This window comes from Rattus rattus, chromosome 4, assembly GCF_011064425.1.
Source record: "Rattus rattus isolate New Zealand chromosome 4, Rrattus_CSIRO_v1, whole genome shotgun sequence".
Lineage (NCBI taxonomy): Eukaryota > Metazoa > Chordata > Mammalia > Rodentia > Muridae > Rattus > Rattus rattus.
The window spans coordinates 98447553-98460579 of NC_046157.1; the positions used below are offsets into that span (position 1 = coordinate 98447553).

The 13027-nt window shown below is 46.5% G+C and overlaps 1 protein-coding gene and 1 pseudogene across 1 annotated transcript in view; one reads left to right on the forward strand and one right to left on the reverse strand.

Moving 5' to 3' along the window:
• Positions 1-711, reverse strand: part of Tram2 (translocation associated membrane protein 2) — a 73267-nt gene extending 72556 nt beyond the window's left edge. The window contains exon 1 of the mRNA XM_032899491.1: positions 534-711. Within this exon, the coding sequence (XP_032755382.1) occupies positions 534-653 (120 nt within the window). The 5' untranslated portion in view covers positions 654-711. The remainder of the gene's footprint in view (positions 1-533) is intronic.
• Positions 652-13027, forward strand: part of LOC116898453 — an 89440-nt pseudogene continuing 77064 nt past the window's right edge.

Below are 13027 nucleotides of genomic sequence, written 5' to 3' on the forward strand. Positions count from 1 at the left end.
GATGCAGCCAGGGCCACATGTGGACACCTGGAGCAAGTTCCAGAGGTTGGGATAAACTCCCAGAAAGCCATAGGAGAGGGTTAGGGTCCCTTCCACTGGAAAAGCCTAGAAGATCTGGCGGCCCCCACTCGAGAGAAGGAAGATTGTGCAATTACGCGGGTCTAGGAGTTTCCCACATTGGCACCAGGACGCCAGAAAGGAAACCCCAATCGCAGAGCCAGGAAGGCAGCTCTGCAATTGGTTCGAGGCCAGGCATGGGTTTCTGAGATTCAGAGAGTTGCAGCATATGGTGGGTGCCCAAGGGGGCGACAGAGTATGGCACGGCCCGCACAGTGAGGAGTTAGGGGTGCTGTCTGGACTGTCCTAGGTCCAGGCCAGGGTGGATACAGAGCACAAAGCCAGAGGTGCAGATAACGTGTGGGACAGCCGAGCGCGCTCCAGCCCAGATGAGGTCCGGGAATCCCTGTCCCCGCCGCAGACCGTGGAAGTTGGGACCGCCAACCCCTGCAGCACCCCCTCCCAGCTTTACTCACCTCGAACATAAGCCCGATGAGGACACAGAGCACCAAGAAGAAGACGATGTCTGCATGGTTGTGGATGACGAACTCCTGGCTGAAGAGCGGGTAACTTTTCGTCCTCCTACGGAAAGCCATGGCAGCGGGCGTGCACCGCCTGCGGGGGCCCGAACCCTCGCTCAGCAGCTGCAGCGAAAACTTCTCTGGCCCGGCCCGGTCCGCCCGCCAGCCCCGCAGCCCAGCGCGGAACAACTTCGGGCCCCGCCCCCTTCCTCCTCCCGCCCCGCCCCCGCCTGCCGCCCGGAACCGCCCCTGGCCACAGCCCTCTCCCCGCAGCGGCTGCACAGGCGCGGGCCTCTGGCCACACCCCCTTCCTCCGTCCGTCCCGCCCCCAGGCCGCAAAGGCGCGCGCCTCGGGCCGCGCCCCCTTCCTCCGTCCGCCCCGCCCCCAAGCCCTTTGGCCAGCGTCACCGACCACGCCCCCTGGGCGAGCCGGGTGCGCTTAACCCTCGCGCCGCGCCCGCTACCCGGGCTTTGGGGTTCTGCCGGGGTACATTCCTCTGTAAACCTCACCAAGACCCGGCAATGGAAGCCCTGTCCTCCGGCTCCGGGAGGAAGCGGCTCCCGAGCTGCTGGACAGGAAGTGGGCCAGGATCCCACTCCTAGCACCCAGCTTCTTCCTCCGCAGGAAGGGCCCAGGGCGGGAAGCTTCGCGCTCGCCTGCGGACTGGCCCCAGCCCTGCACCGGACCTTAAGCGAATGCACGACTCCTCCGGTGTTTGAGGGGTTGCACAATGTGGGTTCAACCTCTCAGAACCTTCAGCAGCTCCCCAAAGGCCTACTTTGTAATGGCATGCAGGTACCCCACGTTTTGTTCCCTCATTTAAAAGGCCAGGTGTTACCCTGAATTAGTTTTTCAGGGCTCCCCCAGAATCCACTACAGTCAGTATTAATTGATCAGAAGTGAAAGAATAAATACTGAAGAAATAAGAAAGAAGGTTCTCATCCAACGTTTCCATTTAATATTAAGCTTCAAAACTACTTCCAGAAGGACAAAAGGTCTTTTAAAATAAATTATACTGGCAAATATTGGACTTAACCCTGCCAGTAATGAAGGAACAAATAATCATTTCTAAATGTACAGAAATGCAAAAATGAACAAAGGGCTGTTTAACTTCTATTTTTTTAAATTTAGTTTCACGGTTAGGAGTTTGCAAAAATAAATGGCAGTCTGAGGGTAATTGAAACTGAATGAAGTTCCTTAAAGAAATTTATCTCTTGCATTCTAAACTGTGCAATATTTAACAGGCAGCCCTAGGACTTCTAACTCCAGCGGGCACGGAACAGATTGGACTATATTGGACTAACCCTTGTTTAATGCCAAGCCCACACAGTGTATGTGTGTGTGTGTGTGTGTGTGTGTGTGTGTGTGTGTGTGTGTGTACGTGCCTGTGTACAGTTGATGTATAGGAAATGCACACACACTCATGCATTTTCACTCCAGTGACCTCCAGTGTCAGACCTCACCTTCCACCTCTTTGTTCCAAGGTCTCTCTTTGTTGATGTTTCCACTGGGTAGGCCATGCTACCTGCTTCTCTAGCTCCTCCCAACTCCCAGTAGAAACACCCCTGCCCTGTGGCCAACATTTACAGGGGTTCTGGGGATTCCATGCCAGGTCCTACCTAGTGCTCACACAGCATGGGCTATCACTCACTAAGCCGTCTTCCCAATCAAGACTCTTCTGAAATTCGGCCCTAGCCTTGTAAAGAACAAAAAGGTTACGAACTCGGGAGCACCTTGCCATTCAATATAGAAATGTTCTAATGGTCAACTTGCAGCTGTGCCAGTTAGTCTGTCTGGGCCCTGGGAAAATGAGTTCTTTAAAGGGACAACTGGAATGCTAGTATTTGAAAGGTTGCAACCTAACTGTCCCCCACGTTTCATGGTGATTTGTGGGAATTTCCTTTGGCTATGTAATGGTGTCAATCTAACTTTTAATCCTTGAAGCCCAAACCCGTGGGAAACAGACAATAAAAACCACCACCAACCCCCGTTTATAAATAAGACAGTCGGAATGACAGAGATGTTTTAGACATTGCTCTTCCTGCCCGCAGCCAGCTCTTCCCTTTGCAGAATAACTGATCAATCAGATGCAAGATTTTAATGGGGCATCGCATTGACAACCATAGAGAAAGAACCAAAAGCTTCCTCTAGCCATCACAACCACTTCTAAGTCCAGGTTGCCCAAGCCATCTTTAATACAAACAATGGGTTAAACATTTCCCAGTATTTGCAATGCACACACTTAATACTAGGAATTGACAGCATCCTGCATTTGGCAGGAATTTTGCAAGCCCATTCCCAACCCTTCTTATTCACCCCTCCATGGAGTCCTATAAAGTCTCATCTCAGAATTCTCCCCACCACTCCTCATCTTCATTATTCTACGTGTGACCCCCACAAATCCTCATGTCCTTCCCAAGTCGATTGTTATCTAGTTTATCAGTCATTTCATTTGGCGTACCCACGGGGCACCTACCATGTGGGAGACATAGCTAGTTCCCGGGAAGACATAACAATCCAAGGGTAGTGATTTTACATGTTTCTGGTCTAACTAATTCCTCTTCCCTTGAATGTGGGCTTGACTTAGTGGGGTTACTGCTCACACAAAATGGTGTAAGCGATATTCTGATTTTGATTCTGGTTTTTTTTTTTTTTTTTTTTTTCCTTCTTAACCTCTAATACTAGGTTCTAAAAGGTCTTTTTTTTTTTTTTTTTTTTTTTTTGGAGCTGGGGACCCGAACCCAGGGCCCTTGCGCCGCTAGGCAAGCGCTCTACCACTGAGCTAAATCCCCAACCCCTAAAAGGTCTTTCTAATTTGTCCTTCAGCCTATATCAGCCTCTCTGGGATAAGCCAGCTGCCATATTTTGTGACTACTCAAAAGATATACAGCAGAATTCACATGGCGATGTCTGAGACCTCTTGCCAGCCCAGCAGCCAACACTGACTTCATGCCTGCTAGGGAGCTACTTTGGAAGATTCTCCAACCCTCTGAGTCCCGTAGCTAGCATCTTAACTACAGCCTGTAAACCACCCTGAGTTAGAACCAGCCAGTCTAAGCCACTCCTAAATTCCTGACCCAACACAATGATAAGATAGTAAGAACTTGATATCTTAAGCCACTCGATCTTGCCAATTGTTCTGTAGCAACAGGTAATAAATACACATTATTGGAACTTGCAGTATTTTTCAGGAGATAAAGAATTACAGTTCAGTAGGATGGTCGTGACCTGAAATGATTTGAAATAGTGTAGAGACTCATTTTGATTGTGGTCTAGGAAAAGGGGAAATTTGGGCGGGGCCTTTGTCTGACACACATTTTACCAACAGAGAATGCAGGCTGCGCCCGTGTAGGGGTGCACATGTGTTATCTCAGTCTGGCGGCTGGAGCAGGAGGACTGAAGATTCAGGACCAGCCTGGACTACTTTGGTAGACTTTCAAAACAAATCAGGAGAGGGAGAGAGAAGAAAAGAGGGGAGGAAGGCAGGAAGGAGGGAGAGAGAGATATGCAGAAATGGGAAGATAATTTGGAGAGAGGTGGAACTGGATCTTTAAGATGTTTTGAGGACTATGCTAAGGATTGTAACTTTGTTCTGCAACAATGAGAAATTTTAAAATGCCTGAATCCCAGCAATGAAGAGGCTAAAGCAGGAAGACTTCTGTGAGTTTGAGACCAGGTTGGGTCCTACGCTAGACAGGGGTTACCGAAAAGTGAATCTAGCCCAAAACAAATAAATTGGTTTAAAAAGAAGGGAAAGTCTGGTCCAGATCAGGGACCCCAAAGTGGGTAGATATTCAGTTACCTCTGGAGAAGGAGGGAATGATAACCTCCCCCTTACATTTACACTGCATTTTGCAAGTGCCCTGTGAGCAAAGACAACAGTAATTGGCAGCCTCTTCCTACAGCTGCGCCAAGACATACGGATGACCAGGGGCCACATCATTAGTGAAAGGCTGAACCTGGACTCAGACACTGAAGACGGCCTCTCCGTGCCTAGTTCCAGGTGCTGAACCATACTGTTATTTGTGAAACGTGTCAGGTAAGCTCCAGGGATCCCACTGTGCCAACCCAGTGATGGCTGCCAACAATTTGACTGCATCATTGGTGATCTAATCACTGGGAATATCACAGAAGACGGGTATGGAAAGAGGTAAGTAAGAGTTGAGGTTGGGGAGTTGTGCAGAAAAAGACATCTTCCCGGTATGACATAGAGGTTGAAATCATGAATTCACCCCAGCCGTGGTTATCTGCACAAGACCTGAACAAGATTGGACCTATTAACATCTCACTATGATGGGAGAGGAAGCTATAAGACCTCAATCCTCCCCCAAGGGACCATTGACAACTAATAGTAGGTGAATGGGGGGAGGGTATCATTTTCTTCAATGATGTAGCCTTAGGTAAGCTGCCCTCGCTCCAGAAAATAAACTCCCACTGTGCTTGCAAGCAGCTCTTATTAAACCTAGAGGGCCACATGCAAAAAGAGGAATCAAAAGCAACAGAGGGCCTTATAGGGAAGAAGGGTTCCAGCAGGAGAGGAAAAGGGATAGGAGAGGAGACTTAAAGGTAAAAATGACTAAAATTCGTAGTATAAATGCACGGAAACAGTAAGACAAAAGTTATCTACACTGGACAAATTTTGCTTTCCATTAGGGACCTGATGGTTGCCAGTCCCTCGGTGCCTGTGTCTCTCAGCCCTTTGCCTAGAAGGTAAGCGTCCTTGGAGAGAGTTGTATTGCTTCCTTTACTAAGTTTCCATGCATCCGTCTCAAGACATTGGAAGTACCTTATGCTTACCTCTCGGGTAGCACTAAGCGCCCCTGCATTAGATGTACAAGCCTCTGGATTTCACACCACACTGGATGGTGTGACATTTGTAGGCTGGTATTATGGATATAAGTATCCCCCTCCAAAAGCGAAGGCTTGGCCCCCGGCTGCTGCTGTCATGTAGAAACGATTGGACCAGGAAGATGGTAGGCTTACTAGTAGGTTAGTCCACTGAAGAGTTCAAAGAACTGAAGTGGAAATTTTAGGTCTTTTTTTTTTTTTTTTTTTTTTGAGACTCGGTTGTGCCATATGTTTTTCTTTTTTTGGAGACTGTCTTTTGAGAGGATGCTTTTACTGAAGCAGACACATGGGAGGACGTTTTGCTAAGAACAGACATGTGGTGTTTTTCTGGAAACTGTCTGGAAAAGGGGCGTGTGATATTTGGCTAAAGCAGACGCTTGAGAGAACACATGACGTTTTAAAAGGGTATAACCCAACAGACAGCGCTGTGTGGGATTGGTACACCTTACCATTCCTTGCTACTCATCTTTGGGTTTTGCTGGTGCTGGTCTTCACTGACAATGCTTTGTGGAATTGGTTCCCCTTGCCACTCATTGCTGATCACCATTTGTAGGGACTTTATAGAGAGAAATGCCACCGATGAACTTCTGGTGGTGTTCCAGCGGCTTCTTGCCACTTCCTCTGATTCAACCATTGCTGATTTATGAGTGGGGTTTGCAGTAGACTGGGCTGCTGCTGCTGGTATCCTGATTCACTCCAAAGAACTATTTCTAAACAGGTTCACATCCTCCTTTACCCTATTAACCTTTCCTTTCTACTACCTCTGATGAGTGGTGGGCCAGAGGGGAGAGTAAAGCATTTAAAAACCCTTATTAAAAGTAGGTTTTAAAAAGTCTACAGAAGATATTAAGAGGAGAAGCAGAGGCAGGTGGATCTCTGTAAGTTTGAGACCAGCCTGGATTACAGAGGTAGTTCCAGAACAGCCAGGGCTACATAGGCAAACCCTGTTACAGAAAACAAATGGGGAAAAAAAAAGAGGTGGACACTAGTTGGAGAAATTACATCATCAGGGGCATGTCTTCTCCCTAGAGAACTCCTTCCTGCTTGCTTGTTTCCTCCTTGAAACGGCCATGAGATGAGCAGCTTGTCTTCACCATAGTCATCCGCCAAGATTTTCTGCCTCATCACGGTCTCAGGACACCAGGGAGCCTGCCAACCACCGGCTGAAATCCTAAACAAATCTTTCCTCCTTTGAGTTCACTCTTGTAGCAGAGAAAAGGGTGACAGGCCAAGGATGCCATCTTAGGTGGCTTCCATGTTGACACAGAGCCAGGATGAGAGTCCTGCATCTATACATTCAAGTGTCGAACTCAGGATCGAATGAGAGATGCTTCTGAAGTGGACTGTACAAAAACTTTCCACCGCTTCTAGATGTCTAAATGGAGCATAGTGTGCTTTTAGTATGTATGTATGTATGTATGTATGTATGTATGTATGTATGTGTGTATTTTTATTTATATTTTTAGACAAGGTCTCTTTGTATAGTCCTTTCTGTCCCAGAACTCACTGGTACAGAACAGGCTGGCCTCAATCTCACAGAGATGAACCTTCCTCTGCCTCCTGAGCGCTGGGATTAAAAGTGTTCTCTTCTGATGGCCCAGAGCATGCTTTTTTGTTGATGAAGATTTTCCATCAGTTGTCAGTACCTTTTAAGTTCCCCCCAAAAGAAGAAAATGTATTTCCTCTCATAATAATCAGTTAGGACTTAAGTTCATGCCCAAGAATAACTAATGCAGTAAAGATCAGAGTCTCACTGTTTGGTTTTTCATTTTGGAACATGATATTTGCTTCTGTCTCAGCTTTGTCCGCCATAGTTATGAATTAGCTGCAACAGCTCCAGGCATTCTGTCCATTGACAAAGGGTAACTCAAACAATCAGGCTCAAAATTCAGACAAGAAGGAAGCGGGGAGGGATTTGAGGAGTGCAGGGAAGTTACCCAGTAACCTCAGACTTCTCATTACCCATTGACAAGAATTACCTTCCAAATTCACTCCTAAAGCAAGCATTGGCACACTTGATTAAATCTCCAAGCAGGCATTCTCATAGGACCTTGGATGTCCAGATGTCCAGTAGGAGAACCACTCTGCAGGTCCTCCTACTCAAAGTAATACAACTTAGGGGAACCAGTGGTATAACAAAGGTGGTGGGAGCATTCATCTCCCAGGGTAACAAGGCTGGGTAGGTAGGTATTTTAAACAGTAGTAAGCCTCCAAGTGCAATGTAGCTCTTGAACTAACTTGCAATAGAAGAGGTGTTGTATTGGAAACACCAGAGAACCCCACGTTGAGTCTGTAGTTTGGATAATCATGCCGTATTAGTATCGGTTTTGATACAATGGCTGTGTAAATCTAAAGAAAGACACGAGAGCTCTCCATCTTGTTTTCCCAACTTTCCTGTAAAGCGAAAGCTGTACACACTACAACTGCTTTACAGTGAAGTGAGCTTTGGTCTGCTTTTGTTCTTACAGGAACTGCCTCTTATAACCACGTTAGTGATAACTGCAGTTCCTTCCCATCCCTCAACTAAGACCCCATGCATTACAAGCCATCCTCTCACCTTCAGAAAAAGGAAGACCCAGAAATATAAGAATCTGGAGAAGTGGCCGAGTACAGGACCCCCGCATTCTAGCATGACAACCCCAGCACTGACTGCATCCAGTTGCTGGCTCTCTCTTTGCAGAGAGACAACTGCTCTTGACAAATGAACTTCCTTGTCTAGCACAGCCTAGTGACTCAGTACCAGACTAAGGCATGGGAAGCAGCTCTCCCGGTGCTCTAGGGCTCTAACCACTGCACCTCATTTCCCCTTTCCAGATGAATACCAGGTGACTAATGACTGCTCAACGTTCGGATGGGAGAAGGGCTGCATCCCTTTAGAAAGGGAGGCAACTCTATTTAGAGATGAGGAAACCCACCGCCACCAGGAAAATACTAACATGCATCTGTGAAACTGGGCAACCAACTCCAGACACTGAGTTAGTTCTCCAAGAAAGAGATTGGGAACTTAAACCTGCCCAATAAACTGATTATCTTCAGTCATACATGAGGATAGTAAAGGAGAAAGTAGTGAATGATCACAGTTATGATGCAGCTGGATGGGCTGCTATGCTGAGGAGAAGTTGCTCAGTAAGAGGTCTTACAGCCTGCCACATCAGGCTTCTCTAATCCTTTAGACTTTGGGGACACTTAGATGACGTCTCGATTAAAGTTGAGCAGATCTTTTGTTACCAGTCCTCCACATCTAGTCCACCAAACCCCGCTCTCACCTTGCCTCTGCCCAATGCTAGGGAAATACTTAGTTGTGAATGATAAGGTATGGGTGCTGAGTGCAGACTGCTAGGGTCTGCTTTGCACTGACATCTTTTATAGTAATTAGTTACATTCATCCTGAGAGCCACTGGGTTAGTTACTGACTCCCTGCCCCATTCGTGGAAAGATGATAGATGAGTGAATAGATGAATAAGAGGATTTTATAGATGGAAGGGAAGATAGATGAAGATAGATGAATGGATGGATAGATAGATAGATAGATAGATAGATAGATAGATAGATAGGGAAGAGTAGATGGATGGGTGGATGGATAGTTGAGTGGATGGATGGATAGATAGATAGATAGATAGATAGATAGAGAAGAGTAGATGGATGGGTGGATGGATAGTGGATGGATAGATAGATAGATAGATAGATAGATAGATAGATAGATAGATAGATAGGGAAGAGTAGATGGATGGGTGGATGGATAGTTGAGTGGATGGATGGGTAGATAGATAGATAGATAGGGAAGAGTAGATGGATGGGTGGATGGATAGTTGAGTGGATGGATGGATAGATAGATAGATAGATAGATAGATAGATAGATAGATAGATAGGGAAGAGTAGATGGATGGGTGGATGGATAGTTGAGTGGATGGATAGATGAGTGGATGGATGGATGGATGATAAATGGATAGATGGATGATGGATGGATGGATGGGTGGATGGATGGATAGATGGGTAGTTGAATGGATAGATGAGTGGATGGTTGGATGGGTGGTGGATGGATGGATGAATGGGTGGTGGATGGATGGGTGGATGGATAGATGGGTGGTTGAATGGATAGATGAGTGGATGAATGAAGGATTGCTGGTGGGTAGGCAGATATTTGGATGGATACGTTGATTCAAGTTTGAGGCTACATAGTTAATTCTAGACCAGGCTGGGCTTCTGAGTGAGACCCTGTCTCAAAACAAATGAAACAAAAGGAAACCAAATACCAAAAGGCAAAAGAACAAAAACCCAAATGAAACTGGAACAACAACAGTAAAAACAACAAATAACAATAATAATTAATTAATTAATTTAGCATCTAGGAGATCCCAGTGATGGTAGAAACCATTCCTGGGTATTTAAAATGTTCAACCGGGCTGGAGAGGTGGCTCAGTCATTAAAGGCCAGGCTCACGTCTCAAAAAATCCCAGGAGACTTTTCTATCTGTTTTGTCTTGGTGGGAATTAGCAGGGCTGCTGCCTCTTAACTCTTTGTTGAGGAGGCTGAGCGTATGCCAGGCCCAGAGATTTCTCTGACTAGGATGGTGGATTCTCGTTGAGAAATAGGCAAGGCTCTTTCACGTAGGAATCAATGTTGGGAAGAAGGCAAAGATTCCCTTCATCGTGAATTTGGGCAGCCAGTCCCTGGTCTCAAAGACTTCCCAGCAGCCCCTGCTCCTGATTCTATGGGGTTTCCTCACTCTGTCCAGTGAATTTCTGCAAACTGAGCAGGGTACTGAGACACAGGAAGAAAAGAAATGAGGAAATCGGTGTGTCGGGTCTCATGTTTGTAACCCCAGCCTTCAGGAGGCTGAAGCAGGGGGACAGCGTTGAGAGTTGGGGGTAGGGGTTGGGGATTTAGCTCAGTGGTAGAGCGCTTGCCTAGCAAGCAGAAGGCCCTGGGTTCGGTCCCCAGCTCCGAAAAAAAGAAAAAAAAAGAAAAAAAAGAGAGTTGGGGCTAACCTGGGCTACATAATGAGATCCTTTGTCAAAATCACAAAAGAAAGAAAGATATAAGGAAGGAGTACAGAGTGCAGATGAGATGGGAGGAGAGAGAGAGAGCGCGCAAAGTGAAGCAGGAGGCAGGGAGTAGTACAGAGAGAAAAGACTGGGCAAAAGGTAAAGTTGAAAAGAGCAGGGGTCAGGAGAGATTGAAGAGCAGATGGTGTCCCCAGCACAGGACCTCTAGTGATGATATCATTATCTTGCCTGAGCAGATGTGCCAGGACTCTGGGCTACTCATTATCCTCAACGAAAACAGAACACGTTTCCATCATTTCCATCCTGGCGATGGTGACAGAAAGTGCACCTTGTGTCTGAGATATGATTTTTCCCCCTTTTAAAGAGTCCTGTGTGTACATAGAACTCAGGGCCTTGCGCATGCTCAGAGAGCGTTCTACTGCTTCCTCGATGGTTGAAATAGGCTTTCTTTTTCAATAGGACGTATCGATTTTTTTCAATCGGGGTTGGGGGGGGTAATGGAGATTGTATGTGTTTTCTTTTTGTTCTGTTTTTAATCTTGAAATCCTTTACTCTAAGGGTGTCCTGCTTTGGATCATATTGAGCCCCTTCCCCTGTTGCCTCTGGCTGGAGATGGCCAGCAATCATGGCTCCACTGTACCCTGTGCTAAGGGTTTCTGTGAACAGTCCCTCACAGCTCTCTCTGTTCCCCACACTCCAGCATTATTTACAATGCCCATACGCTCAATGCTCTTTTACATATGCTCTGACCTCAGTGTCCCTTTCTCTTAAAGACATCTAAAGTGTATACAGTTCAAGGGAAGAGCATAGGTATTCCCAGCAGAACAAGGCTTGGACAGCCTGTAGCCCGGAGAAGGGGATGGGCACCTTTTGCCTCTGAACCGCACCGTTTGCCCCTGAACTACAACCACGCAGTGTGCAAGCTCCCCATAGCAGACACCACCTTTTCCTGGGAAGGCAGCCAAGGCCTAGAGCCCCGGGTAGGAAATCCCCTGTGAGAGGCCCTTCCTGAGCCCCACAGAAAATGGTTCTTTTCATACTCTCTGAGTCTCCTTCCTTTATAGCTGTAAATGTCCACATCACATCCCCCTTCCTGGCTGTCTCCACCCAATTCACATGCCAAGTACCCCCACCCAGGCGCCTCGCAGCTCATAGATCCCCTTCTCCGTCCCTCCGCACTCAACTTGCCTGTTCCGCGCTCAGAAAGCCTCCTCCCTTCAGCCTTGCGGTGGTTATCTCTTCAGCAAGGATTTAATGCCTCTCTGGGCAGCCGTCTCCCATCTGCGGGGACTCCCCTAGGGTTGAGCGGGAAAGGATTTGTTGATGTTGTAAGAGAAAGGGTAGGTGGTGGAGACGTCTCTAACCTATAAATCTCAAAGTTCAACTCTCAGACATGTGAGTAGAAAGAGATGGCAGGAAGGAATCTCAACAGTGTCAGCCATTCTGTGTGGAGCGATGGCCAGTGGGCAGCAATTGCCCAAACCCTTCACATGCAATTTTAAATGTAGTCCTCAGCACAGACTGCCGTGAATAAGTATTCCAAGCACCTTTTGGGAAACCCAGGGGTACTAAGGAACTTACCCGAGGCACTAGGTTAGTGAGAAAACAGACTGAGAATTCCCCCCCAGTAACTGTGGTCCACAGTGTCTGCAATGCCCTCAGGTGACAGGAAACTGGATTCCAAGCCAGTTCTGACATTCTTCAAGCAAGTTACTTGAGTCCCACCCTTCTTTTCCCAAGCCTCCGTTTCCTCCATCAAAAAAGTAATGGGTAGAAGATCTCTTTTTCTTTTTCCAGAAGATGGAAAGACCTCCCATGCTCGTGGATTGGCAGGATTAACATAGCAAAAATGCCCATCTTCCTGAAAGCAATCTACAGATTCAATGCAATCCCCATTAAAATTCCAACTCAACTCTTCACAGAGTTAGAAAGAGCAATTTGCAAATTCATTTGGAACAACAACAACAACAACAACAACAACAAAAACCAAGGATAGGGAAAACTATTCTTAACAATAAAAGAACTTCTGGGGGAATCACCATCCCTGACCTCAAGCTGTATTACAGAGCAATCATGGTAAAAACTGCATGGTATTGCTACAGAGACAGACAGGTAGATCAATGGAATAGAATTGAAGACCCAGAAGACTCACATACCTATGGTCACTTGATCTTTGACAAAGGAACTAAAACCATCCAGTGAGAAAAAAGACAGCATTTTCAACAAATGGTGCTGGTTCAGTTGGAGGTCAGCATGTAGAAGAATGCAAATTGATCCATTCTTATTTCCTTGTACAAAGTACAAGTCCAAATGGATCAAGAACCACATAAAACCAGATACACTGAAACTAATAGAAGAGAAAGTAGGGAAGAGCTTCAAATACTTGGGCCCTGGGGGAAATGTTCTGAACAGAACATCAATGGTCTAAAATCAAGAATCGACAAATGAGACTTCATAAAATTGCAAAGCTTCTGCAAGGCAAAGAACACTGTCAATAGGAAAAAACGGCAACCAACAGATTAGGAAAAGATCTTTACCAATCCTACATCTGATAGAGGGCTAATATCTAATATATACAAAGAACTCAAGAAGCT